The following is a 25,367-nucleotide window of genomic DNA, read 5'->3' on the forward strand; positions in this document are numbered from 1 at the left end:
AATATGTGTATTTGGGTCACGAAATAAGGTTAACGCGAGATTACCAAACATGCGAGCTACTCAGAAGAATAAGTCTGGGTTGGGCTGCATTCGGAAAAATGAGATACGTATTTAAAACAAATATACCGATCCATTTAAAAAGAAAAGCTTTTAACCAGTGCGTTCTACCAGTCCTCACATACGGAGCAGAAACCTTAACTCTCACAAAAACATCAGCCGAAAAATTGAGAAGGACACAACGAAAGATGGAGAGATCAATGCTTGGAATAAGCTTAAGAAATAGAATAAGAAACGAGGAAGTTCGTAGACGAACCGGAGTGGAAGACATTATCGAACATATTACAAGGCAAAAATGGAGATGGGCAGGACATATTGCAAGAATGAAAGAGGACAGTTGGACAAAAAAATTGCTTGAGTGGAGACCACGGGCTGACAAGCGAAGCCGAGGAAGACCCCCAACGCGATGGACCGACGACCTCAAAAGAATCGTGACCAATTGGATAGCAGAGGCGCAGAACAGAAGCAGATCTAGAGGAGGCCTATGTTCAACAATGGACAACTCAGGGCTGATTGATGATGCTAATGAGTATCACCATTCGATAGAGGGACAAATTCTACGAAAAAAATGTTCTAGAACAGTTTTTGTATTCAATATTTTTGAGATGTTGGCACCTAAAAGTGGTTATAAAAAAAGTCTTCTTCTTCTTCCTCTTTATAAACAAGGCTGCCACTCCATCTTTGGTGATTTCTCTGTTGCTATTTTGACTCTCATGTTTGTGTCCATTCGTTTATACACTGTACGTTATATTTTCTTCTAATGTCTTCACTGCTCTTTTGATATTTTAGATTATTTTCTGTAATTATTCTTCTCAGTACTTGGCCGTTTCTCTGCCGTTTCCAGTAGCCTTTGTGTTGTGGCTGTGCTGGGTCTTGTTTCTGAGACATATGTCATTATTGGTCTTACATTGGCTTTATAAATTCTTTAATTCATCTCAGTATTAGTGTGTTTGTTTCGCCGTATAGTGTAATTAAGATATGCCAGTCTATTTGCTTTTTGTAAAATGATCTTTCACTTCTTTGTCCAGGTCTCCATAGCTGGACAGTTTCATTTCAAAGTATTTTATTTTCACTACTTGTTTAATACTGAGGTTATCAATTTCTATTTTACATCTGATTGGTTCTTTGCTGATTACTATTGTTTTAGTTTTCGGTGTTAAGACTCTCATATTCAATTATTTTGCTCTTATGTTAAATCTGTGGACTAGTCTTTGCATCTTCATTTTAGGCTATCAATATTGGACCTCTCTGTTTCCCATTCTGTATCCTGTTTTTGTGTTGACTCTTTTATCAGATGTTTTCAATAGTTTATATGATATTTATTCGAACATCTCTATTATACAGAAGATGAAGAGCATCTTTGCGTCTTACGCTGTCAAATGCTTTCTTCAAGTTACACAGAGAAATACTGGTCTATTATACTCTAGTGATTTCTCAGTAATTTGCTTTATTACAAATATTGCATCTATACACGATCTTATAGTACGAAATATATTTTATTAATAAATATAAAATAGTTAAGAGGCAAAATAAAGATAATTCAATATCAAAGTTGAATAAGTCATATTGAACAAGTAATGGAAATAAAATACTTAAGAATTACATTGTCTAGCTATGGAGTCCTGGACAAAGAAGTGAGAGATCAAGTACAAGAACAGACACATTGGCACTGAGATGAAATCAAAAATTTATAAAACCAGTGTAAGACCAATAATGACATATGCCTCAGAAACAAGACCCAACACAGCTACAACACAAAGGCTACTGGAAACGGATAAATGAATGGACACGAAATAGAAAAAAGAATGGAATAACCATGTAAGCAGAATGGGGGAGACCAGTGTCGTCAAAATTGCAAGAGATAAGTCATCAATCGGCAGAAGTATCGGACGACCGCGCAAAAGATTGAGTTACAACCTTCCACAGAGGTATTAATCTGCCAATTAATAAAGAGGAAGAAGTCGAAGAAGAAGAAAGTACAAAAAGATTGATATTTTTTCTTATTTTGTGTTTCATGCTTCATTTTTTCTCTTTGTCACAATTTTATTAACTCCATTCCAGTGACTTTACTGTTCATTCTTTTTTCTTTTGCATTTCTTTAATTATTTAATCGTTTCCATTTTTCATAAGCAATAAGGTTTTGTAGCCCAAATTTATTTTTACGACTAAATGCATAAGGAAATCATCAAGTTATATATCTATTCACAGACCACCCTATATGATAGTTCAAAATTTGCATCTACACTACCATTACACCCTTTTAGTTAACCCTATTTTCTTCGACGTTCAGACTTCTTGTCGACTTAATATTCCTTCCGCAAAATGTATTCATATTCCAAGAGACTCGCATAAACCCATTACAGGAAGAAAACTAAAGGAGAGGAAAGTGAGAAACACCCATTCTTTACAGTCTCGAAAGCCAAGGTCGTAAATTCGGATCCAGCATTGTCGCTTGTTTATTTCCAGTTAGAATAAACAGGAAATACACCAGTAAAACAAATTGTTTTCCTTATATAGAGTATTAAGTAATATGAATCGTATTTGTCATATATGTAAGACGGTTGTATGTTATGTTGAAACAATATGAATAGGTTGACTGTGATAGTTATTTATTTTAAGAAATATACAACTGAGCGTAACTTGTATAATATTGTTGCAGTGTAGAAACAGATGTATCTATGCATATAAGATAAGAGCCGCGTGTCCTACTTATTTTGGCTTTCAGGATTGAGATTAGAAGTTTAGAATATTTCTGGTTTATAAATAACACAACCAATAATCAGCTGAGATAGCATGGTTATTAGAATATTTTAAGTAAGTCTTTATAAAGACAATGAGACCGACTTTACTTAGTAACAAGGCATTTACTCAATACACTACACACAAATAAATATTGTCACGCTAAGAATCTTGGTAGTTACTGCGGTTATTTAAAATAATAAAAAAATATTGTACAAAAACATAATATCTAAGTTATTATTATTATAAGAATTATTTTATTAATCTACATAGTAAGGCGGCAACGGCACGGCGTTTTTAACTTTCAAACAGATAATGCTCTATATCGACTAAGGACCCTGTTACACGGAGCGCCAATAACGTCGCGTTAGCAGCTCCGCGTTAGCATCGGCCCAACCGGACAATGGCAATATCATGGATTAAATTATATGAACGCTTTTGCTGTTCGCTTATCACTATCTTTATTTTATCTACCGCTACTCTGAAGAGTTTTATTGAATTGCATTTAAACCAGTTCCTTAAATGTGTCAACGACTTTCTTATCTTTCGCTGTATTATCAATCTTAGCGTTCATATTCCTGTCCCTTCATTATGTGTTCCAGATATTGTAACTTTGTTACTATTGTATTGTAACGAGAATGAAGTAAATCGGGAAGTTATTGATGAGAGGACTGAAGATTCGGAGAGCGAAGAAGAACCGGATTTAAAGAAAACAGGACACATTTTACTGAATAACATACAAGAAGGAAGTGTTTTTAGAAAAAAAGATGGTACAGTGTGGAGGAAGCAACCAAGAAAAAAAACATTTATGAAATATGGAGTTATTTTATTGATGAGGACATGATTTATATAATTGTTGAAAACACTAATCAATATATTGAAAGTATAGCAAGCAATTTCTCCAAGGAAAGGGATGTAAAGCTTACAAAGCCATCTAAAATTCGCGTTCTATAGGCCTTTTATACTTGGCAGAGCCATCTAAAGTCCATCACCTGAATACACAACCACTAATGGTGAAGGTATCGAAATATTTAGACTAGTTATGTCCACATCACGATTTCGGTTTCTTCTAAGATGCATTAGATTTGATCATAAGGTCGATCGTGAAGAACGTAGAAGACTGGATAAGATGGCCGCTATCCGGGTATTTTTTGACAAATTCGTAGAAAAGTGTAAATCGGGACTTGTAACATGCGGTGAAATGTTTTCTAGTTTTTTAGGGAATTACCCTTAAATACAATATATTCCAAGCAAACTCTCATAGTATGGGCTCAAAATTTTTAGTTTATGTAATGCCAACATGTATTATACCATAAATATGGAGTTTTATGTGTATCGTCAAGCAATTATTGTAGACAATTCTCCAAACGAAGTTTTAAAAAGAATATGTGCGCCAATAAAGGATTTTGGGCGCAACAATTACTCTAGATAATTGGTTAGTTATCTCTGATATCGATTGACTGTTGTGGGGATCATTAGAAAAAACAAAAGAAAACTGCCCCCTGAATACTTCAAGGATCTCGTCCGCTAAAATCAAGTATGTTCGCTTTTACCGATACATGTGTACCTTAGTGTCAATATCTCCAAAAAGAAGAAAGTTGTATTGCTTGTTTTAAGACTTATGATCACGAAGCTATAGATAAAGACACAGTTGAACATTATAAACTAGAAATTTTGACGTTTTATAACAATACAAAAGGCGAGATTGACATCTTTGATCAGCTATGCTCCTCCTATGATGTTTCGCGAAAAACACGACATTAGCACATGGTAACTTTTAATACGATACTAAATATCGCAGGCATTAATTAGCTAGTGATTCATTCAAGTAACAATCCTGCTGAAAACGAAATGCTTAGAAGAAAATTTTTGCAGCTTCTAGAATTTTCTTTTGGATGAAGAAGAATGAAGATGGATAAACACCTTCGAGGCCAGGCGACAACAGAAAAGTACATGGTAGATGCTACGTTTACGACCGTAAAAAAACCAGAAGACGACTGTTTTCTGCTGTAGATGAAAAAAGTTTTGTGCAGAAAGCATACACGTGCAGTATGCGAAGAATGCCAAACTGAACTTATATCGGATTAAATAAAAGTTTCCTTTTATTATCGGAGTGTATGAATAATTTTCTATAAGAGATTTATCCAAGTGTTGTTACTCCTCTTGTAGTATTGTTCTGAAGCTATTGTTTATTGAAAGTAAACTAAATACATGACCAAATACTTACCAAGTCGGGATAGTATTATCAGGTTTTTTTTCCTGGTTTTTCCCTCATAATTTACTATGGAATCACTAACAGGAGAATTTTACTGTCATCACGGTATGTGTTTGTCTTTTTAAAGACGAATTACATGCTATGATTTTTTGTGACGGACATTCTCAAGTTATTCTCATGTAATCGAATGAACTATCTTACAAGTAAAGTCGTCCCTGGAACGCAACTCAACAATATTGGCAATATCATTTTAAAGTCGTCTACTTTAAAATGTATAATGTATGTCTGAATTGTCAATATAAATGAGAGATAAAATTAAATTATTAGAAGAATTTTTCACTAAGTAACAAAAAAATAAAATTTGTTTGTATTTTGAGAACGATTTCCGAAGTGAAAATTGAAACGTCAATAAACGTACTTTAACCTTTAATTGTGGCTTATTCCCATTTAAATAGTAATTTAGTCTTGTAGTAAGATAATTTTTAACTTCAAAAGATGTTTTTACCCAACAAAACCTTGTACTCAGGAAATCCCGGGTAGACATTAAAAAAGGTGGTTTTACCTAACTAATAGAAATTTCGAAGTTTTCCCCTACCAACTCCCCTGGTAGGCACTGCAATTGTAATTTGAATGTTTTTAGTAAGAAGTTAATCCATTCAGAGTGGACGGAGCCTTTATTAGTATCAACTTGAATCCAGCGAGATCTGGACGCTTTTTAGCTTAGAGTAAAAACTCTCGCGTATTTTATATAGTTATTGTGTGTCTCGCTTATAGTTTAAAAGCTACATGTTTCGCAAACGCTTATTGTTAATTAAGTTTATTAAACTAAAGAAAACATCCTTAGTTCATGTTCTAGTTAGTGACCTTAAAAGTGTATCAGTGCTATAGTGTTTTATGCTTCGCTGACTTGTGTGGATCCGACAGTGAATCGGCGGTTTAAATATAAAAACTAAGGAAAAATTTTGACCAGATTTCAAGTTAGTACCAAATTTTGAACTTAATAAAATAGTGTTTTATTTAAACTGGTTTCAAATACTTTTATTAACAAAAGCTAAGAAGTAAGCCAAAGGGAGCAATGCGCCAAAATATCAAGAACTGCAAAGTAGAATGAAAGTAGAGATAAGAAAAACCAAGAAAAAGTGGTAAACAGATCAATGCATAGAAATAGAAGAGTATGACAGAAAATACGACAGCTTTAGTATGCATAAAAAAATAAAAGAACTAACAAATACCAAAAAGCGAGCACACTACGGGATACTCAAAGGTGATAATGGTAAACTCATTGCAGACATCAAAGATAAACTAAGATTTTGGCAAGAATACATAATGAAACCATTCGACGATAATAGAATGATATAAGAAGAACCACAGGAACAAACAGGACCGAAAATAATAATGTGCGAATTAGAACAGGCAATTATAAATGCAAAGACCGCAAAATCAGTAGGCCCAGATCAGAAACTAACTGAGCTAATTAAATGCATTGACGAAGAAAATACTGCATATACTTTTAGATCAGTTCAACAAAGTATACACAACAGAAGTAATACCGAAGATTGGTTGCTGTCCACGTTTGTAACACTACCAAAGTCAGTACACGCGACAGAATGCTCCCAGTACAAAACAATTTCCTTAATAAAGATTTTTCTCAAAATAATACATGGAAGACTATACAAAAAAATAGAAGAAATAGATGACACCCAGTTTGGATTCAGAGGAGGACTAGGAACGAGAGAGGCTTTGATCGCTTTTAACGTTCTCGCGCAAAGACGAGTAGATATGAACCAGGATCTCTATGTCTGCTTTATAGATTATCAAAAGGCTTTTGATAGAGTACATCAGAAACTTGTAAAACTGTTAAAAGAAATAAATGTGGATAGTCGAGATATACGGGTTATTGTCAATCTTTACTGGAATCAAAAAGCAAAGGTTAGAATCGAAAATTTCCATACAGAAACTATGGATATCAAAAGAGGTGTTAGACAGGGTTGCGTGATGTCCCGATTGTTAGTAAATCTGTACAACGAAGCTATTTTTAGGAAGCAATATCAGAGGAACAACAGGGTATATCAATAAATGGAAAAATCTTGAACAACATCAGATTCGTAGACGACACCGCTGTTTTTGCAGACCGTCTAGAAGCACTGAAACGCTTAGTAAAAATATATTACATCAAGTCAGTATAAAATATGGACTACAAATGAAAGTTAAGAAAATCAAGTGCATGATTATTTCTAAGCAACATACAGTAGGAAGGTTAGAAATCGAGGGAAAGAAGTAGAAACAGTGAATAACTACAAATATCTGGGAACCTGGCCAAAAGAAAACAATGACCAAGGTATAGAAATAAGGACACGCATTGAAATTGCAAAACAAGCATTTATAAAAATAAAAACAATGTTTGTTAATCGAGACCTTCCTCTAGAGCTGAGGATAAGAGCTTTAAATGCTACGTGTTTTCGACTTTGTTGTATGGAATGAAAAGCTGGACACTAAAAGTGGATAATATAAAGAATCATTTGAGATGTGGTGCTATAGAAGAATAGCTGTGATAGAAGGCACCAATAAGGTACGGATAGCTGTGATGATGGGCAACCTTCGGTATATGAATTAATTACAAGAACGAGAAGAAAAAGAAGTAAAAGACGAAGCAGTCGTTTTGACCTCAAGCGGCTACTAGTTTTTAAAAATCCCTAGTATCAACTAAGTGTTTAATATATTTAAAACCACATCATCTACTTATTCCATCTATTCTACCCTGTTGTATTTGAACAACTCATTGATGTATTGTGTCCATCTCTTTAATTCTTCGTTAGTATTTTATACTAGTTTTACATTTGTATCTTTCAGTATTCCCGGTTTTCTTTTTCTATTGTTGTAATATAGTTGTTTCATTTTTTTGTGTGTGTTAAAACTATGATGTGTTTTTTAAGTATCGTTAATAATTAATAATTTAATTACATCGCAAAAAGTCCAGTCCGAATCACCTTTTCAGAGACCTACACTTAAAAAAAATTAAAGTTTAATCTACAATATAATCCAATAATAATTAATGAAGTTTTTCTTATTCTGCTATAAATTATTGTTATAAAATAAACACTGTGTGCCTTGTGACTATATAGTGACTTGTATACTGTTCTTTAAACGTAAACTTAATTCTTATATTTTTGTAATTACAACTTTACTTTTTTTGAATGACTCTATATCGCTGGCAACATTGTCTACCCTTTTATGGCCTTAGAACGGCAGACATTACTAGAATGTTTATTCGCAAATGATCTATTATTCTTCTCCGGGATGACGTATCGCGTTCAAAGTTCATTAATCACGTTCAATGGATCGGTCTTGCCATTAATTTTTCTCTCTAATTGTTGTCCGTATTTATTCATGCAGTTTCTTGACTTTTCTATCCAAGACGTATCACCGTTGGGATGCAAAGGGTTTCGATATTTCTTTCAATTTTATTATTTTATCAAGATTTAAATGAATATACTTCGGTTAGTTGTCTTATTTATAAAATTTAAACATTTTAGAATAGAACTAAAAAATAGGAATTAGAAGATTATGTTGAAGAGCAGGAAGCTGAAGCCTCTGAAGCAAGTTCTGTTAAAAAGCATGAGAATACCTATAAGAAAAAGAGGCCGTCCGTTTGCGGTTCCGGAATGACAGCCGGGGCCATCATCCCCGAAAGGCCATAAGTGTACCGTGGTTGAAACGCGCTCTGTCAAGGAAATACGACTAGATAGATTTCATTATTGGCCCATTCACGATGATAAACCATCGATATGTAAATTGTCTGGCTGTAAAGGCAAATCACAAATGACATGCAACAAATGCAACATTCACCTCTGTATAAGTAAAGAAAAAAAATGTTTTGTACTTATATTACTTATTGAATCAAATACTTATATAATAAAACAATTATCTAATATTTTTACTCCATTGACTTACAATGTACTTAAATAATGACATCTTGTAGTGAGTGTTCAAACTGCGCATTTTAAAAATGTAAAACTAATATAAAAAATTCGCAAAAATATCATTCTCACTAAGTTGCAAATTTTAGATTTTTAGTTTAAAAAAATTTAATTCGTGAACGAAAGGGCTATATGGTGTCGAAACTAGGACATTTAAAATATTTACTAATAACCGCTTAGAGGCCTTTAGAATGTGGTTGTATAGACGAAAACTATATAGAAATTCCACAAGAAAACAGTTTCAGAAAGATTTGAAAAATAATGAATGACCTTCCACATCTTTCGAAGGCAATAAAAATGTAATTACGGCAATGGGTTTGTTGAAGCCCAAGAGCATGTATATGACGAGTATTTTACAATTTTGAATCTCATTGTAATTATTCCGACAATAAAAAGATACAGTAGAAGAGGAAAAATAAAAATATACTTTTTAGGGTTTGGCTGAAATTCCTTTGTCATTTCTAAGTTTAGTAATTTCTAAGTCATATTATTTTGGTATTTTGGTTTTTGCAGAAATTAACAACGTGTAAGAACTTATCCCAGAATACAACTGGATTCCTTATGTCGCCGAAAACATCATTCCAATCAATATTAGCTAGTTGGCCATTTGCATTTTCAAAATCAATTATTTCATATACCGTTTTATTAACATTAGGATTAGGAGTACAGTACTTTAAGTTAAACTGAATATGAAACGTTATGACTGCATAATCTGAGTTGCCTACTGGAGAGCTTATTATGGGATGTGTTAATAAATGGGGATCATTAGAGAATACCAAGTCCAAAATAGATGGTAAATTATTGATTCTGAAACGAGTCGGCTCCGTTATGAATTGATGTAAATTAGAATTTAATACAAAACTTGTAAATACATTTTTGGAAGTTGTTAAGGCACTAGGTGGATCAGTTATAGGCCACGAAATGTCTCTAAAATTAAAGTCTCCAATAACAATCAGATTCTCTAGCCTAGACAGTTCATCAAGTGATGCGATAAGGAACTCATCATCTGCTAATCTAGAATCACCAGGCCGATAAACACATACTAGGTGAAAAATAAAAGAGTTTTTATAACATATTTTTAAACCAAGAAGTTCCATATTAGGGACAGTAATATCAAGAGATGTAGCAGAGAAATTTTTCGAAATTTCTGAAGACAAGTAGATACAAGTTCCTCCTCCACGTCGATTACGACGATCACACCTATAAAGGAAATAATTATCAACGTTATAAAGAGAGTCAAGATCATTTGGTGTTAACCATGTTTCAGTGATAAGAATTATTTGAGGATTTAGGTAATGAATGTTATAAAAATTCATTAAATTTGGAATTTAAAGTAGCTAGATTAGTATAAAAACTGAGCCAATTATGAAAACCTGAAATATGAGAATTAGTGACGAAACTTTACAATTTTCGGGACACCTTGTATATATTTTATGGTTAAATTTTCCTCTTCATTCAATTTTCTCTGTTCCAGTTCCACTCGAAGTTCTTTTAGGCATTCTATTTGATTCGGAGTCTTATACACCAAGTTATACACCAATTCACAATGTTTTCTTAATGCTTTGTGTAATAGAGAATATTCTTTATTTTATAGTCATTCGGTACAAATTTATCTTGATGTATAGAGACGATAAGCTGTATTATTAACATATTTAAAATTTTCGCCAGCACGTCTTCACCAAATAATAAAATCAGCCTATTCTTTCGCGAACACCATATTTTCATGATTCAAAATCAAATACCGTCTAGGCCACAATGCCCGATCTATTTCTCCCACACAAAACAGACTCATTCAAATTCAGCTCAGCCAAAAATTGAACGTGAGTCTGATATATTGGATTTATATGAATCGTATAAAAGTGAATTTTGTATAAAATAGGTCACGTATGAACGATGGGAATCGAATTTTGACCAATTGACCTGGCGGCCTGCTGGGAGAGAGAAAAAGCGGAAATCAAATAGAAAGAGGAGAGAAAGAGAGAGAGAGGTAGGCGAAATATTAGATATAACTGCCTCTTATTTGTACAATCGATTTAGAAGAGCCTTGGGTAGTCTTGATCTAACAGAAATACGAAAATATAAGCTCAAGTTGTTTTTCTTTTATAGCGTTAGTGACACAGTTTTCGGGGATATAGAAAACGGAGGATTCTTACTTGTTTGTATGTTTCTGTATTAGATTGCTTTCTAAATCAATATTATACACTGACACGCAAAAATAACCGGGCAATTGAAATTCAATAGTTTTCTCCTTTTAGTTTTGTTGAATTGACCTGTATAATAATTAAACATGTTTATCAAAATATAAGTTGCTTTTATCAATAAGATTTGTAGAATATAATGTCTTTTCTACAATAGTTTGTTCAATATCTAAACAATTTTAATTCCCATCTCACCTAATTAAAGACTATAAGATCAGCATGACTTGATTTCTTCCTGCCGTATCGTTTATCCTGCGCCTGTCAGTTTTACACATTCAAACCAAACTACCCTTAACTCACTTGGTCTTCGACTTTTCAAATAGAAGCACGCAAGTCAAACTACCTTCTTAGCTTCTCAAATAGAAGTAAGTCTTCTTCTTCACTGGCTTTACAACTCGGAGTGAGTCTTCGCTGCATCCACTATCGCCCTCCATCCTCTACGATCTTGCGCTTCTATTTCCCATTGTTGTACACCAATTCTAGATAACTCGGCTTCAACATCATCATTCTATCTTTTTCTCGGTCGGCCTACTGATCTTCTACCATCTGGTCTTTCAAAAAACACTGTCTTTAACAGTCTGTCATCATCTGATCGTACCACGTGACCTGCCCATCTCATTCGGTTTGCCTTGATACGTCTAACTATGTTTTCAGTTCCATACAGAGTCACTATTTCAGCATTGCGGCATCTTCTCCAATCCCCTGTGAATTCATCTCTTTGAGGGCCAAATATTATTCTGAAAACCTTTCTTTCAAATACTAGAAGCTTAGTGATTTCCCTCTGGTTGAGGGTCCATGTTTCACTGGCATTATGTACAAGTGTTTTATAGTTGTATTTATAGTGCATATCTCTATTTCTTTTTGTTTTGAATTTGATGTGCCATTTCTGTCAAGTTTTCGTCTTTCTTCTACAAGATTAAGAGTCTCTTAAGTCATCCAATGTTTTTTCCTAGCTGTTTTGTCTTTGTGTATCCATTTCTTTGTATATGCCTACGTTTTGTCAGGGTCTCCGGTAGTCACTAGTAGGTCAGCTTCTGCTAATGCTTCTCTGAACTTTTCCAGGTGTTTTGTCTTCACGTTGATTTGTAACGATGCTCTGATCGTTTAACAGTTCGAACCGTGGGAGTGTCAATATTTGCGCATCCACTTCTACAACGTGACGGCCAAGTGGGATTCAGAACGGCTATTTAAGGCGTGTGAATAGCGGAATTAGTAAGTCTTGTAGCTAGCGCTCTAGGCTCCCTGACTCGCCGGTGTAGTGAACCTGCGAGCCATTCCGGACAGAGAGATTTCCGTATTGAGGATCATACTCTGTCCCTAACCAAGCGGAACCCATCGGTATTGCGTATTGAGCATTACCGTGGATCTGCACAGAACCAACCGGGACAGAGAGATTTCCGTATTGAGGATCATACTCTGTCCTTAGCCAAGCGGAACCCGTCGGTATTGTGTATTGAACATTGCCATGGGTCTGCACAGCTAAATATTTTGTTTGCGAGCGTATTCGGAGCTTTTGCTATATTGAAGCGAAAGCGAGTATAAATCTGCGCGCGATCGATTTCCCCCATTTCGTTTCTTATTAGTACTAATTAATTTCTTTTCTTTTATAGACGTTCGCCGAGGACTTCGTTCATTGCGGGATCCAGACGGGGACGTAGAATTCGTTTTAGTTTTATTCATTGTATAAGTATACAACGTAGAATTCCTTTTTATTTATTGTAGATATACTAAATTAATAGATTTATTTTTATTTCAAACCTGTGTTTTACTGAGTCTGTCGCCCCGAAAGAGCTACCCATCACAAACTGGCGCCCGAGCAAAAATTAATAACATGCCGACAGATAAAGACACAGACTCAGTAACAGGTACGTCGTGGATAAATCGACTTTGCAAAGAGGAATTGCAGAGCGAGGCCGAAAAATGCGGCTTAGATCCCAAGGGAACCGTGAGCTACCTATCACAGATTATTGAACTCCTCCATCGTTTAGTGACAAGAATATAATCTATTTGGTGCTTGTATCGCCCCCCCCCCCCGCCTGCAATATATTATGTATAATGCAAAAAAACACCGTATAAACTTATTTCCTGCTATAGATATTCAACAGAACAAAATGTGTTGAGACGGTTAAAAAAGACCAATTTAACTGTATTCCTGATAAATAACTCTGTAAAGACCACTTAAAGCTGCTTAAAAGGCTGCAATGACCCTATTTTTCAAATTACCAAAATATCTCAAAACCAACATCGCTGGAACCGAACGCCAATTAAATTAAAAAAGATCCCCATCAATGTGTCAGCCATTTTCAATTAGAGACTAATACGAAGCACTTAATTATTTGAAAATTCTCATCTAATGGTATCTTGGTCATTTTTTACGTCTCTAAATCAACGTGTGTGCTTACAAGCGAAGATAAAGTTCCCATGTGGTCCGAAAAGGTACTTTACGTCCGAAATTTACATGTAACATATGCCCCGGCCACAAAATATCTCTATAAATAATCGAGGACCGCGTAAATGATTTAATCACTATGTTCCGTGTGTAATACATAAATTTTTATAATGGCGAAGGCGTGTACGAGGGGGTTTAGAGTATTTTTCATCCTCACAGGTTGAAATTTTTATGAACGCTATAAAGTTTACCCTTCACTTCCGTTTTTTCCAAGTGTCTTTGGCCTTATTTTCATTTTTTGAAGATATTGAACAAGATGAACAGATTAGGACATATTAGGACAGACCCACTAAGACACTATATGTAAAATGTATTTTAAAATTTAATATATTGTTTTATCGATGTTGGTTTATCATTTAAACAATCAGTTATTTTAACATCATAGGCGTTCTGAGATTATTTTTTTTTGTGTTTTTAAATTAAATTAAAATATATCTTGTTTAAATTTTTGATAACTTTTGTATCATTTCTTGCATTATTATTCATTTTGATTTGTATAGACTCTAGGAGTTCCCTCTTCTTCCTGTTATGTTCACTTTTTACGATCTTGGTTTTGTCAAAATCAAATTTATGTTTCAATTCGTTTTCATGTTTTGTGAGGGCTGTTGAGTTTTTTTTGTCATATTTGTGAGAAAGTATTCTTGAGTTAAGTAACTGACTGGTTTGTCCAATATATACTCCATCACAATTCGAGCAGGGAATTTCATACAAAACATGCGATTTTTTAATAGAGGGGTTTTTGTTTTTAGTCTTGTAAAATTCTTTTTCAAAAAATTGTGCTCTTTATGAGCAACCGTAATGTTATGTTAAGACAGAAGATTTGCAATTTGTTCTGATAATCCTTTTATATAGGGAAGAGACATATAGTTTTTCTTTACCGTGTTAGTTTCATTGTTATTATTGTTATTGTAAAATTTATGCAGTCGCGATTTGAAAGTGTTGTCGATAAGGTGGTGTGGGTATGAATTAAGTTTTAGTGCTGTTTTTGCCTTTTTAATGGCCTGAGGTCTATTAATAGGATCGAATAATCTGATAGTTCTATCGGCGAGTCCGATAATTACAGATTTCTTTTAATACAAGGGATGATGAGAGTTGAAATTTAGATATCTCGACGACCAGGCTTTTTGGTGTACCATGATGTAGTTATAGTGCTGTTTTCTCTATGTAAAGTCATGTTCAGAAAATAATTTTGACAATTTTTTTCAATTTAAAAAATAAATTTAGTTTTTGGTGAAAGTTATTGAATTCATTTAGTAAAATATCCATTTTATTACTATAAAAGATACAAGAGAGGAAATCCTAAAAGGCTATTGCAAACACCCAAAAGTCGAATATTATAAAAAATAACACACCCATGCACAATAGCATCTCAATGATTCACGAACAAAGATAAACAAAAAGAGTAATCAACGAATTGTTAGTGAATATTTTTCGTCCCTCCACACATATTTTTTATTTTTGTATTAAGTATTTTTTTATTATTTTCATTTTGTATTTAATTCTTTAAATAACGTGTGTGTACGTCTTATATACGTAAACTAATACTGTGCTGTAGACACTGCATCTAGCATACTTAAGAGACGTAAAGATATTTTGGCACACTCAGTATTAGTATAACCGCTGTGCGAGAAGCACTTATAGAAGCTGTCCAGTCAGTCCAGAGCTTCTACACAGTCCAGTGCACTAGCAAGAAAAAGATTAACTTATCCTCATAGGTACGGCACACTATATATTCTCCATACACACACAATCCTGAAATTAATTGATAAATTTACATGCAACTTATTTCGGCAGAAAAAATAATACCAGTACCTATAGATAAACATTTGAATAATAGTAAATTCTCACATATATTTAATACAATTATACACATAGACATAAATTCTTACACAAAGAAAAAAAAATATAAAAATCATGGTGCATGTGGTGTCTATTAAAACATTAAAAAACTACAGTTTCAAAATAGATCAAAAACTAGATAAATAAAAACTAAAGGAACAAAATAGGGAAAAAGAAGCTTACATAAGAGAAATCTTTACGCGATAGAAACAAAAGTAATGTTAATAAATACTAAAACATTTAATTATTAAGTAGATAATAGAAAGAGAATGTTTCATAAACATAGGCTGACCAAAAATATATCACTTAGAATATTTTATGCCTCGTAGTGTCTCGTTTCCAATAACATATAACAAATAAATAGTAATTATATACATAAACAATTAACTTACCATTTGATGCCATGTTGTATAAACTCTGATGCTGGCCCTTTTTTCTGTAAATCTTGATAACGAAGAACGACAACAAGCACACCAGAAATATCGCCACTGTGAGGCCAATGTAAAGGAGTATATCGTTCTGGGTGTTTTGCATATTTGCTGAAACAAAAACATAATATTAAACCAAAAGACATTCGCAATATTTTGGTCATTAAATAACAGATATTTGCATACAAACAAAAAGGGATGGTGCCTTTACAGTGTCACCACGCATTGACAAGGGCTCAAGGAATGAGGAGGAGACACATATTTAAAAAACTTTTACAGGCAAACATTTAAATAAAATTATTTTGTAAAATCATCACAGAAAATGTAGTCTTCTTCTTCTTCTTCGTCTAGCCATTCACGTCCACATCTGAGCATAAGCCTCTTCAAGTCTTCCTTTCCATTGTTTTTTATTGTACGCTACTTGTAGCCAATTTTTCCCGGCAGTCCTTTTCAGATCATCTGTCCATCTCATAGGAGGTCTGCCTCTGGGTCTTTTGTGTTGGTATGGTCTCCAGGTTAAAATTGATCTGTGCCATTTGTTTAGATCGCTCCTAGCTATATGTCCAGCGTATTCCCATTTCAACTTTAATGATTTTTGCACCACATCGGTGACTTTGGTTTTCTGTCTTATCCATGTGTTTGTTTTCTTGTCCTTAAGTGATATACCTAGCATTGCTCTTTCCATCGCGTGTTGAGTGACTCTAAGTATATTCATATTCTTTTTTGTGATTGTCCATTTTGTGCCGCATAAGTTAATATCGGAATAATGCATGCATCAAAATGTAGTCATATTATAAAAATTATAGGTTGTAAATACATTCAGTCAGAAACACTTGGTTCTGAATTCATAATTATTAACTTAAAACGAAAGAACGTTGGATGATGAGAACGTCTTAGAATGATAAATGTAAAGTTAATAATAGGCTGATGATGACTTATATAATGAAACTTATATTATTGACGATGAATTGTCTTTATTAAAAGATTTGTAGTTATCTAAAGTTTACAATAATGCTTAGAACTTTCTCAAATTATTGGTATTTATCTTTTTATTAATGATTTCTTTTCCTTGAAAAATAAATGCCATCTCGACAAACAATATTTTTGAATAATTACTCTCCGTGGATAGGATTTTTACATTCGGTTAGAATGTGTGGCTAGAGAACATCTATCAGGGTGCAACCTAACGTCGCTTTTGTGAAGGGTCAAACGGCTGGAAACTTTTTGGGAGGTGTCATCTATATAAGAATCTTTACAGCCTTACCAACTAAATTTGTATACAACATCACTTTTATCTGAGTTTGGTACTTTGTCTTTCAATAACTAAATTGCTTTTATAAGCAATTTTTACCTTTGGGGAGTATTCGAAGACATCGTTAATAAATGAAAGTGATATAAAAGAATTTTAGGAATATTGTTACTTTCATAGCTAACTTTCATAGCAACTGTATTTTGCGGAGGGTTATCTTGTGTGGTAAATATAACAGAGTTTTCCTGAGTAACGATTCGGAGTAAGAATTATCTATTAACAACTCTAAAAGGTTGTTAAGATTCTTCTTTCTACGAAAGAAGGAAGAAATACAGGGTATAGTAAAAAACATGATGTTAGGTCAGAAGTACACCAGATCATACATTATATTTACTTGGATTATATGCAAAAAAATATTATTTTAAAAATTTAATGACTGACTGGAGATGGCAATTGATTGGAACCCGTTGATTAGTATGTAGTCAGCCTCCAGTTCTCTTCGTATATCTAATTTAAAGGGATAACCCAAGCTGGAGACGTCTTTGGGAGGAGCAAGTTTTATTTTCTGTATAAATATTCGAAGAGCACCGCATTTGCAGCGATGTCGGAATCTTCCATTCGGACCTCGAAAATTTCGGCGGGCGTAATTTCGGCCGGTAATCCCTTGGCCTACCTGCATAAATCAAGGGGTACCATTTATGACAGGGGTAATTTCGGCCGAGGGGTTGATGTTTACCTTTAATACCTTTAATTTACTTATCTCTTTATTCTAATAACTATGTTGTACCTACTTAAGATTATTCCTTTAAATGTATAAAATTCACAAATAACAGGTATAAAATTATTATAGCTAGTCAGTATTATAACTTATCTTGAAGCTACTAGTCGATAGAAAGCATAAAATATATTATTTGTATACGATGGCATCTGTTTCAGTAATTAAGAGTTCACGCGGTTGTGACTTACTAGTTGTAGAAAAGTTTCAGTTTTGTAAACAGGACGTATTAAAAAGTGGTGAAGTACGTTGGAGGTGTATAAAGAAAAATTTAAGATGTTTAGCCAAACTGTACACTGTTGGTGCGGAATACACAGTTACTAGAAGTGAATTAATCCACAACCACGAGTCCGATGAAACTACGTTGGAGAGAAAAATAGTGACGACTTCATGCAAGCGCAAAGCTGAGGAAGACATATCGGAGAAACCTTCAAAAATTATTAAAAGCGTTCTTTCAAATCATTTGCCAGAGAATTTGTCATCGATAGATGTCAGTCTAATAAGAAGAAATTTGTACAACAGCCGCCGTAAGCTCTTACCAGCCCTGCCTAAGGATATTCACGATGTACATTCTGTACTCGATAGTTATGGACCGAAAACCACAACAGGTGAAAATTTTTTGTTTATTAACAGCACAGCTGATAATATCATTGTTTTTTCTTGCCATACAAATATAATAAGTTTATGTAAAATGAAAGATTTTTACATGGATGGCACATTTTCTTATTGTACAAAATATTTTTATCAGTTATTTACCATCCATGGACTGGAAAATGGGCATTATGTTCCTCTTTTGTATTGTCTGTTGCCCAATAAGACCAGTGACACATATATGAGACTTTTTCTGTTGGTAAAATCTAAAATTTTTGAACTTTATAATATTGTTTTTGAACCGAAGGAGGTATTTGTGGATTTTGAAATCGCAATTCATAACGCATTAAAAGTTGTCTTTCCCAAAACCAAACTAAATGGTTGTAGATTCCACTTGCACCAGGCGTGGTATAGGAAAATACAATCATTAGGGTTAACCCAAATGTATAAAGATAAAAACTGCGAGGAAAGCAAATGGCTTACTCATACTTTTGGGCTAACTTATTTAGACCCCTCTGAAGTTGAAGATTGTTTCATATTTGATCTCATGTCATACAAACCGGACCATAAACTTATAGATAAATACGCAGACTATTTATTAGAAAACTACATAGCGCCAGAATCTCATTTTCCACCAAATATATGGGCATATGAAAACCCATCAATTAAAAGCACCACAAATGCCTGCGAATCATTCCATTCGCACTTTAATTCTAGTTTTTATTCAAGTCACCCTTCTATATTTATTTTTATAGAAAAATTAAAAGATTGTCAGATCGATGCATATTTAAAAATAAAAAATTTAAATATTCCAGCAAAAATTAAAGACAAACAAGTAAAAAACAAACTAAAATTTATCGAAAACATGGTAAATATGCTTCGATCTGACAATATTTCTAGAATTAATTTCGTTAAATCTGTATCACATCAAAACGTTTTTTAAAAATTTATAGTTTACTTAATTTATAGAAATAAGTTGATGTAATAATTTTATTGAAATAAAGAAATATTTTAATATAAAGCATTATGTTATTTTATTTGATTTGCGGCCGAAAATACCTATGAGATAAGAAAGCAACTTAAAACCTCCGGCCGAATTTACCTACCGGCTTTTAGTACCTGCTCTTTTTCCGGCCGAAATTACGTCCGCCCGAAAATTTAAGGGAGGGTCACGTGAAGGCTCGCGCCGCAGATATTTAAGGTGAAGAGGCGCTAATCGATGAATTAATGTGGGCAGGGGAAGTCAGCAAATAAGATCTGTAACTTGGAATAAGTACTATTCCAGAAGGTAAGTTATGCTTCTTGGGTTCGAGTTCGCCTCCGTACCTTGGTCTCCAGAGGAATTGTCTTACTGCGTGGTTCTGATATATTTTAGGGTGCTTGCATATTTCTTTCGGCCTCCATTAAACGAATTAGATGAATATAGCTGTCTTATTAAAACAAGGTATTGTCATGATTTTGATGGTTGATGACACATTGTAATTTCAAGAAACGTTTTCTCCATCTAAGCCTCATTCTTTCAAATAATTTGAACTTTAATTAAAAGCAACAAACAAACAACAAATTTACAATATTTCCTTTGGAGTCGTTCTTTTAAATTGTGCAACAAACAGATTTTTTCCTGACTGTATGCAGATCTTTCTTCGATTTCAGCTCCTACTATATCACTTCTAGTTTTCTAGTCTATATTTTTGTGCATATGGACCAGAATTAGAACGACAACAAATAGACATATGCGTTCTTACAGAAACAAAAAAGAAAGGAAAGGGAAATGAAATTAAGAACGACTATATTCATTTATACAGTGGAGTTGAAAAATCATTAAGAGCAAAAAGAGGTATGTCTATAGCTGTGCATACAAAACTCAAAAACAATATCAAGAGTTGGGAAGAGATAGACGAGCAGATCATTATGATGGATCTTGAGAAACATGGGGAGACGATAGTTATAATAGGAGTATATGCTCCTAGTGACGATTCTGATACAAAAGTTAAGGATGAATTCTATGACAAATTGCTTGACGTGTTGACCCATGTAAACCGATCCAAAGAAATATGCCTATTAGGAGATTTCAATGCTCGGGTAGGCAAAAAATTACAAGACAATGTGGTAGGAAGATATGGTGAAGACAAAATAAACAACAACGGAGAGCGACTCATTGATCTTTGTGAAACATTACAGCTTAAAATAATGAATGGATTTTATCAGCACAAAGATATACATAAATTTACCTGGGAACAACCAAAGAAAAAGATAAAATCTATAATCGACTATCTCATCCAACCAGAAAACAAAAGGCTCCAAACAAATGACGTAAGGGTGTATCGTGGTGCCGAATGCGGATCTGACCACTATATGGTGGTAGCAAAAATAACCATACACTACAGGAAAGTAAACAAGAACAAAATTAAACAGGAGAAGGTAGCAGCTTCCACAAAGATAAGATATAATATTGATAGCCTCAAACAAGAATCAGTACAATTCCTCTACAAACTTAGACTAGCCTCAAAACTAACTCACTTAACTCGAAAAGAAACAGCCGAAAAAGAATATCAAGATATAAAAAATTGCATTCATCAGGCGGCCAAAGAGGCATTGGGGTACGAAGAAGCTGACAAAAGAAAAAATCCTGAGTGGTGGAACGAAGAAGTAGGAAAATTAATTAAAGACATAAAAAAAGCTTATCAAACATGGCTATCCACGAAAGACTCAGAAGACCGCAGAATTTACAGCAGACTCAACAGGGAAGCAAAGAAGGAAGTCACTAAAAGAAAAAACGAAATGTGGGAAGAGAAATGCGAAGAGATGGACCGATGCTTAGGAGGAACCAAAGTGACACAAGCTTGGAAATTCATAAAAAGTATTAGAAAAGAAACAAAAGATGAGGGAAATATAAACCTGATTCAAAATAAAAAGTGGGAAAAATATTACGAAACGCTATTAACAGAAAGTAGGCACGAATTTATGGAAAGACCTGACCATATCTCAATGACAGAAAACTCAGAGGTGCATAAGATAAACAAAGAAGAACTGAAAAAAGAATTGAAACAAATGAAAAATGGAAAAGCACCCGGGCCTGGAGACATTCCCATCGAGTTGGTGAAACATGGACCGGATGCTCTTTTAGAAAGCATAGTGAATATTTTTAATAAATGCTTAATTGAAGGCCAAGCGATTCCAGGCGATTGGAATTTGGCCCACATTAGCCCCATTTATAAAAAGGGAGACAGAAAAGAATGCGGAAATTATAGAGGCATTAGCGTAACTAGCTCGCTGGGAAGGTTATATGGTCGTATATTAAAAAGAAGAATAGAAGAGGAGTATAAAGAAATTGAAGAACAAAGCGGCTTCAGAGCAGGAAGATCGTGCGTGGACAACACATTTACCCTTCAACAAGTAATTGAAAAACGAACAGCTCGAAACCTCCCTACGCATCTGGTATTTATAGATCTGGAGAAGGCTTATGATACAGTTCCTTTAAAACTCTTATTTAGGGTCTTGACGAAAACAGACCTTAGTAAAACATATCTAAAAGCAATATTGAACATCTATAAATGTCCTCAAAGCACTGTAAAAACAGGAAATACTTTCTCAAGGGTATTTACAGTAACGAAAGGCTTGAGACAAGGATGTTGTCTTTCCCCCACCCTATTCAAAATATATATCCAAGAAGCACTGCACCAGTGGAGACAAAAATGTGCGGGAATGGGGTTGAAGCTTAACAACCATTATCTGACAACGCTGTTCTTTGCAGATGATCAAGTACTAATTGCAAGCTGTGAAGAAGATGCAGATTATATGCTTAGAAAGTCAAAGATGAATACGAAAAATGGGGGATGAGTATGAATATATCTAAAACAGAATATATGCGAATAGGCAGTGAAGACGAAGACCCGGATTTGGAAATTAGACAAATGAAAAGGTGCTACGAATACAAATATTTGGGAAGTATTATCTGCAGTAAAGGAACAACGGAACGAGATATAGACTATAGAGTGCAACAAGGCAGGAAGAGTGTTCAAATTCTGAATTCGATACTTTGGTCCAACAAAGCTACTATGAGAACTAAAATGACTATCTACAAAGTAATAGTAGAGCCCATTCTTACATATGGAGCAGAATGTTGGCAAATGACAGTAAAAGGAAAGAAAAAAGTTGACACGGTTGAAATGGACTACCTAAGAAGAGCTTGCCTTATATCAAGAGTAGAACGTATACCTAATTCTGAAATTAGAAGAAAAACAGATAGAATACATACAACTTCTGAAAGAATAGAAACTAGACAGTTAATATGGTATGGACACGTACAGAGGATGGACGACAACAGATGGCCAAAAAGAGCTATGGAATACAATCCAAGTAATAGAAGGAAACGAGGAAGACCAGCCAAGTCTTGGATACAAGGTGTTATGGAAACCATGAAAGATAGAGCCATTGATGAAGACACCTGGAGAGATAGAAAAAGATGGCGATCGAAATGCGGGAAGCGGCAGAAGCTGTAGGATCCCCGCTTATATATATATATATTTTTGTGCATATAAACGTCTTTGCTATGCCACTGGTCTCTGTTCAGTATTGTTTTCATCAAATCTATTACAACATATTCGCAACATCCAAACTCACTTTTAAAAATTCAGAACAATATTGTTCTTATTGATACGCCAGTTCTTTATTTTGTGCAATATTATTAATGTTAAACTCTGAATTTTTCCAAGTTTAACATAAACAGATACTCTTGAAATCAACTAGCGTCTTTTGTTAAAGCTCTATCTTGATATACGCTAACAAGAGTAATTCCTGGAGCAGCCTTATTCGCTCTAAATCCATGTGGATATAGGAATTGGATGCAAAATTTTCGCAAATGTTCATTACGTGACCAACACCATCCCGTTGGCCACGCACCCCCACAGGGAAGGGGTAAGGAGCCGCTTTATGTGCGGCACCGTTGCGGAATACGTAATGTGCTTCGAAATATGGTGTCGCTGGTGTCGGTGTATCGAGAAGGGGTTGCTAACGGTTTTTATGACCATACGTGAAACAGAGTGATTCCGCGATGAATGTATTCATTTTAGATCATTTTATACGTAGTAAAGATACTATCACACACTCAATATTTATATATGTGGGGTTTTATTAGGTGTTTGAAACGAAAAGTAAAATCAACTATTTATTATAGAATAGAAGCGATTTATGTTTTTATAATAGAATATTGTACAATGAATACGGAATGCAATTTCCCACGAATATGAAAATTTGTAGCATGAGTTCTCAGGAAATGTAGCAATTTATATAACTAAGAAACAAAAATTTCTGCAAACTTTATTCTATATTTTTTCTACGACGTACAGGACAGAGTACTTTTGAAATATAAAATATAGATATGCACAAAACAAGACACAAAGTAGGTACATCTTTAAAAAAGATAGTGTTGGTAAATTATTAACAATAACTGAAAAAAAACCTAAAATAATGTGAGCGTTATATTATTGTTGTGTAAATTGTATTTAATGATTACAGAATAAGATAAATATAACATCTATCATACGACTCATACAATTTTGCCGGGAAGAAGATTTTACCATTGCTAACACGTGGTTTAAACTTTCCCCGAGACGACTTTATACGTGGAAGTTACCTGCAGATACAGTCAGCAATATCATCAGAAACCAGATAGACTTTATTCTCATTAACAAAAGATTCAAGAACAGCTTGACTTCGGCGAAGACCTTTCCAGGAGCAGACGTCTCACCGGACCACAACCCATTAGTGGGCCAGATAGAACTCAAACTAAAGAAACTTATCAAAAATAAACCTAAACAGAACCTGGATTATGACACTCTAAAAGACCCCGTAGTTCGTCAGAACGTGAGAGATACAATGAGACAAAAGCTAGAAACTGCTCAACAACAAGAACAGAGTGTAGAACAAAAATGGAGTTATATCAAAGACGTCATGCTGAATGCGGGAAAAGAACAGCTGGGAAAGAAAAAAAGAGTAAAAAATAAAGAATGGATGACTGATGACATTCTGCAGATGATAGAACAAAGAAGATTAATGAAAAACAGGGACGCGAAGAAATACCAAGAAACCAACCAGACAATTAAAAAAGAAATACGAAGAGCCAAGGAGACATGGATGCAAGAAAAATGTAAACTAATCGAGGAGCTCCAAGAGAAACACGATCATATAAATAATCCACCGAAGGATTCGTGAAGCCACTGGTCAATACAAGAGGAGAAACATACACCTCCTCATAAATAAAGACGGTAATCTGGCGACGACAGTGAATGAGAAGTTGGTTACCTGGAAAATATATATCGAAGAACTTTTCTGGGACGACCGAAGCAACCTTCCGGAAATAAATTGCATGACAGGGCCGTCAATTCTAGAAAGCGAGGTAAAGGCTGCTTTAAAACAGTCTAAGAATGGTAAGGCTACAGGTCCGGACGAAATACCCGTTGAACTTATTAAGGTGATGTGTGAAGTGAGCACGAAGGAGTTAACTGAACTGTTCAACGCCGTATACGATTCAGGTAATATCCCAGAGGAATAGCTATTGTCAACATTTGTAACGCTACCAAAAAAACGATCTGCGAAAACGTGCGAAGATTTCCGAACTATCAGTCTTATGAGTCATGCACTTAAAATTTTTCTTTTGGCATTTGACCGTTGTCAGCACCAGAAGATGGTCACCGCACTACAAAGAGTAGGATTGGATGAGAGGGACATTCGGATCATCATGAATTTATACTGGAACCAGCGTGCTCAAGTCAAGGTCGAAGACCAGCTGACCGACCAAGTGAAGATCATGCGAGGAGTAAGGCAAGGATGTGTGCTATCGCCGACTCTT

At 34.4% G+C, this 25,367-nt stretch overlaps 1 protein-coding gene across 2 annotated transcripts in view; it reads right to left on the bottom strand.

The window, feature by feature from the left end:
- Positions 1-25,367, bottom strand: part of unc-5 — a 912,443-nt gene that overhangs the window by 17,830 nt on the left and 869,246 nt on the right. For both annotated transcript variants that reach the window (XM_072527515.1, XM_072527514.1), the window contains one exon: positions 15,867-16,013. In XM_072527515.1, the coding sequence (XP_072383616.1) occupies positions 15,867-16,013 (147 nt within the window). The remainder of the gene's footprint in view (positions 1-15,866; positions 16,014-25,367) is intronic.

This window comes from Diabrotica undecimpunctata, chromosome 3 (genome assembly GCF_040954645.1).
Source record: "Diabrotica undecimpunctata isolate CICGRU chromosome 3, icDiaUnde3, whole genome shotgun sequence".
Lineage (NCBI taxonomy): Eukaryota > Metazoa > Arthropoda > Insecta > Coleoptera > Chrysomelidae > Diabrotica > Diabrotica undecimpunctata.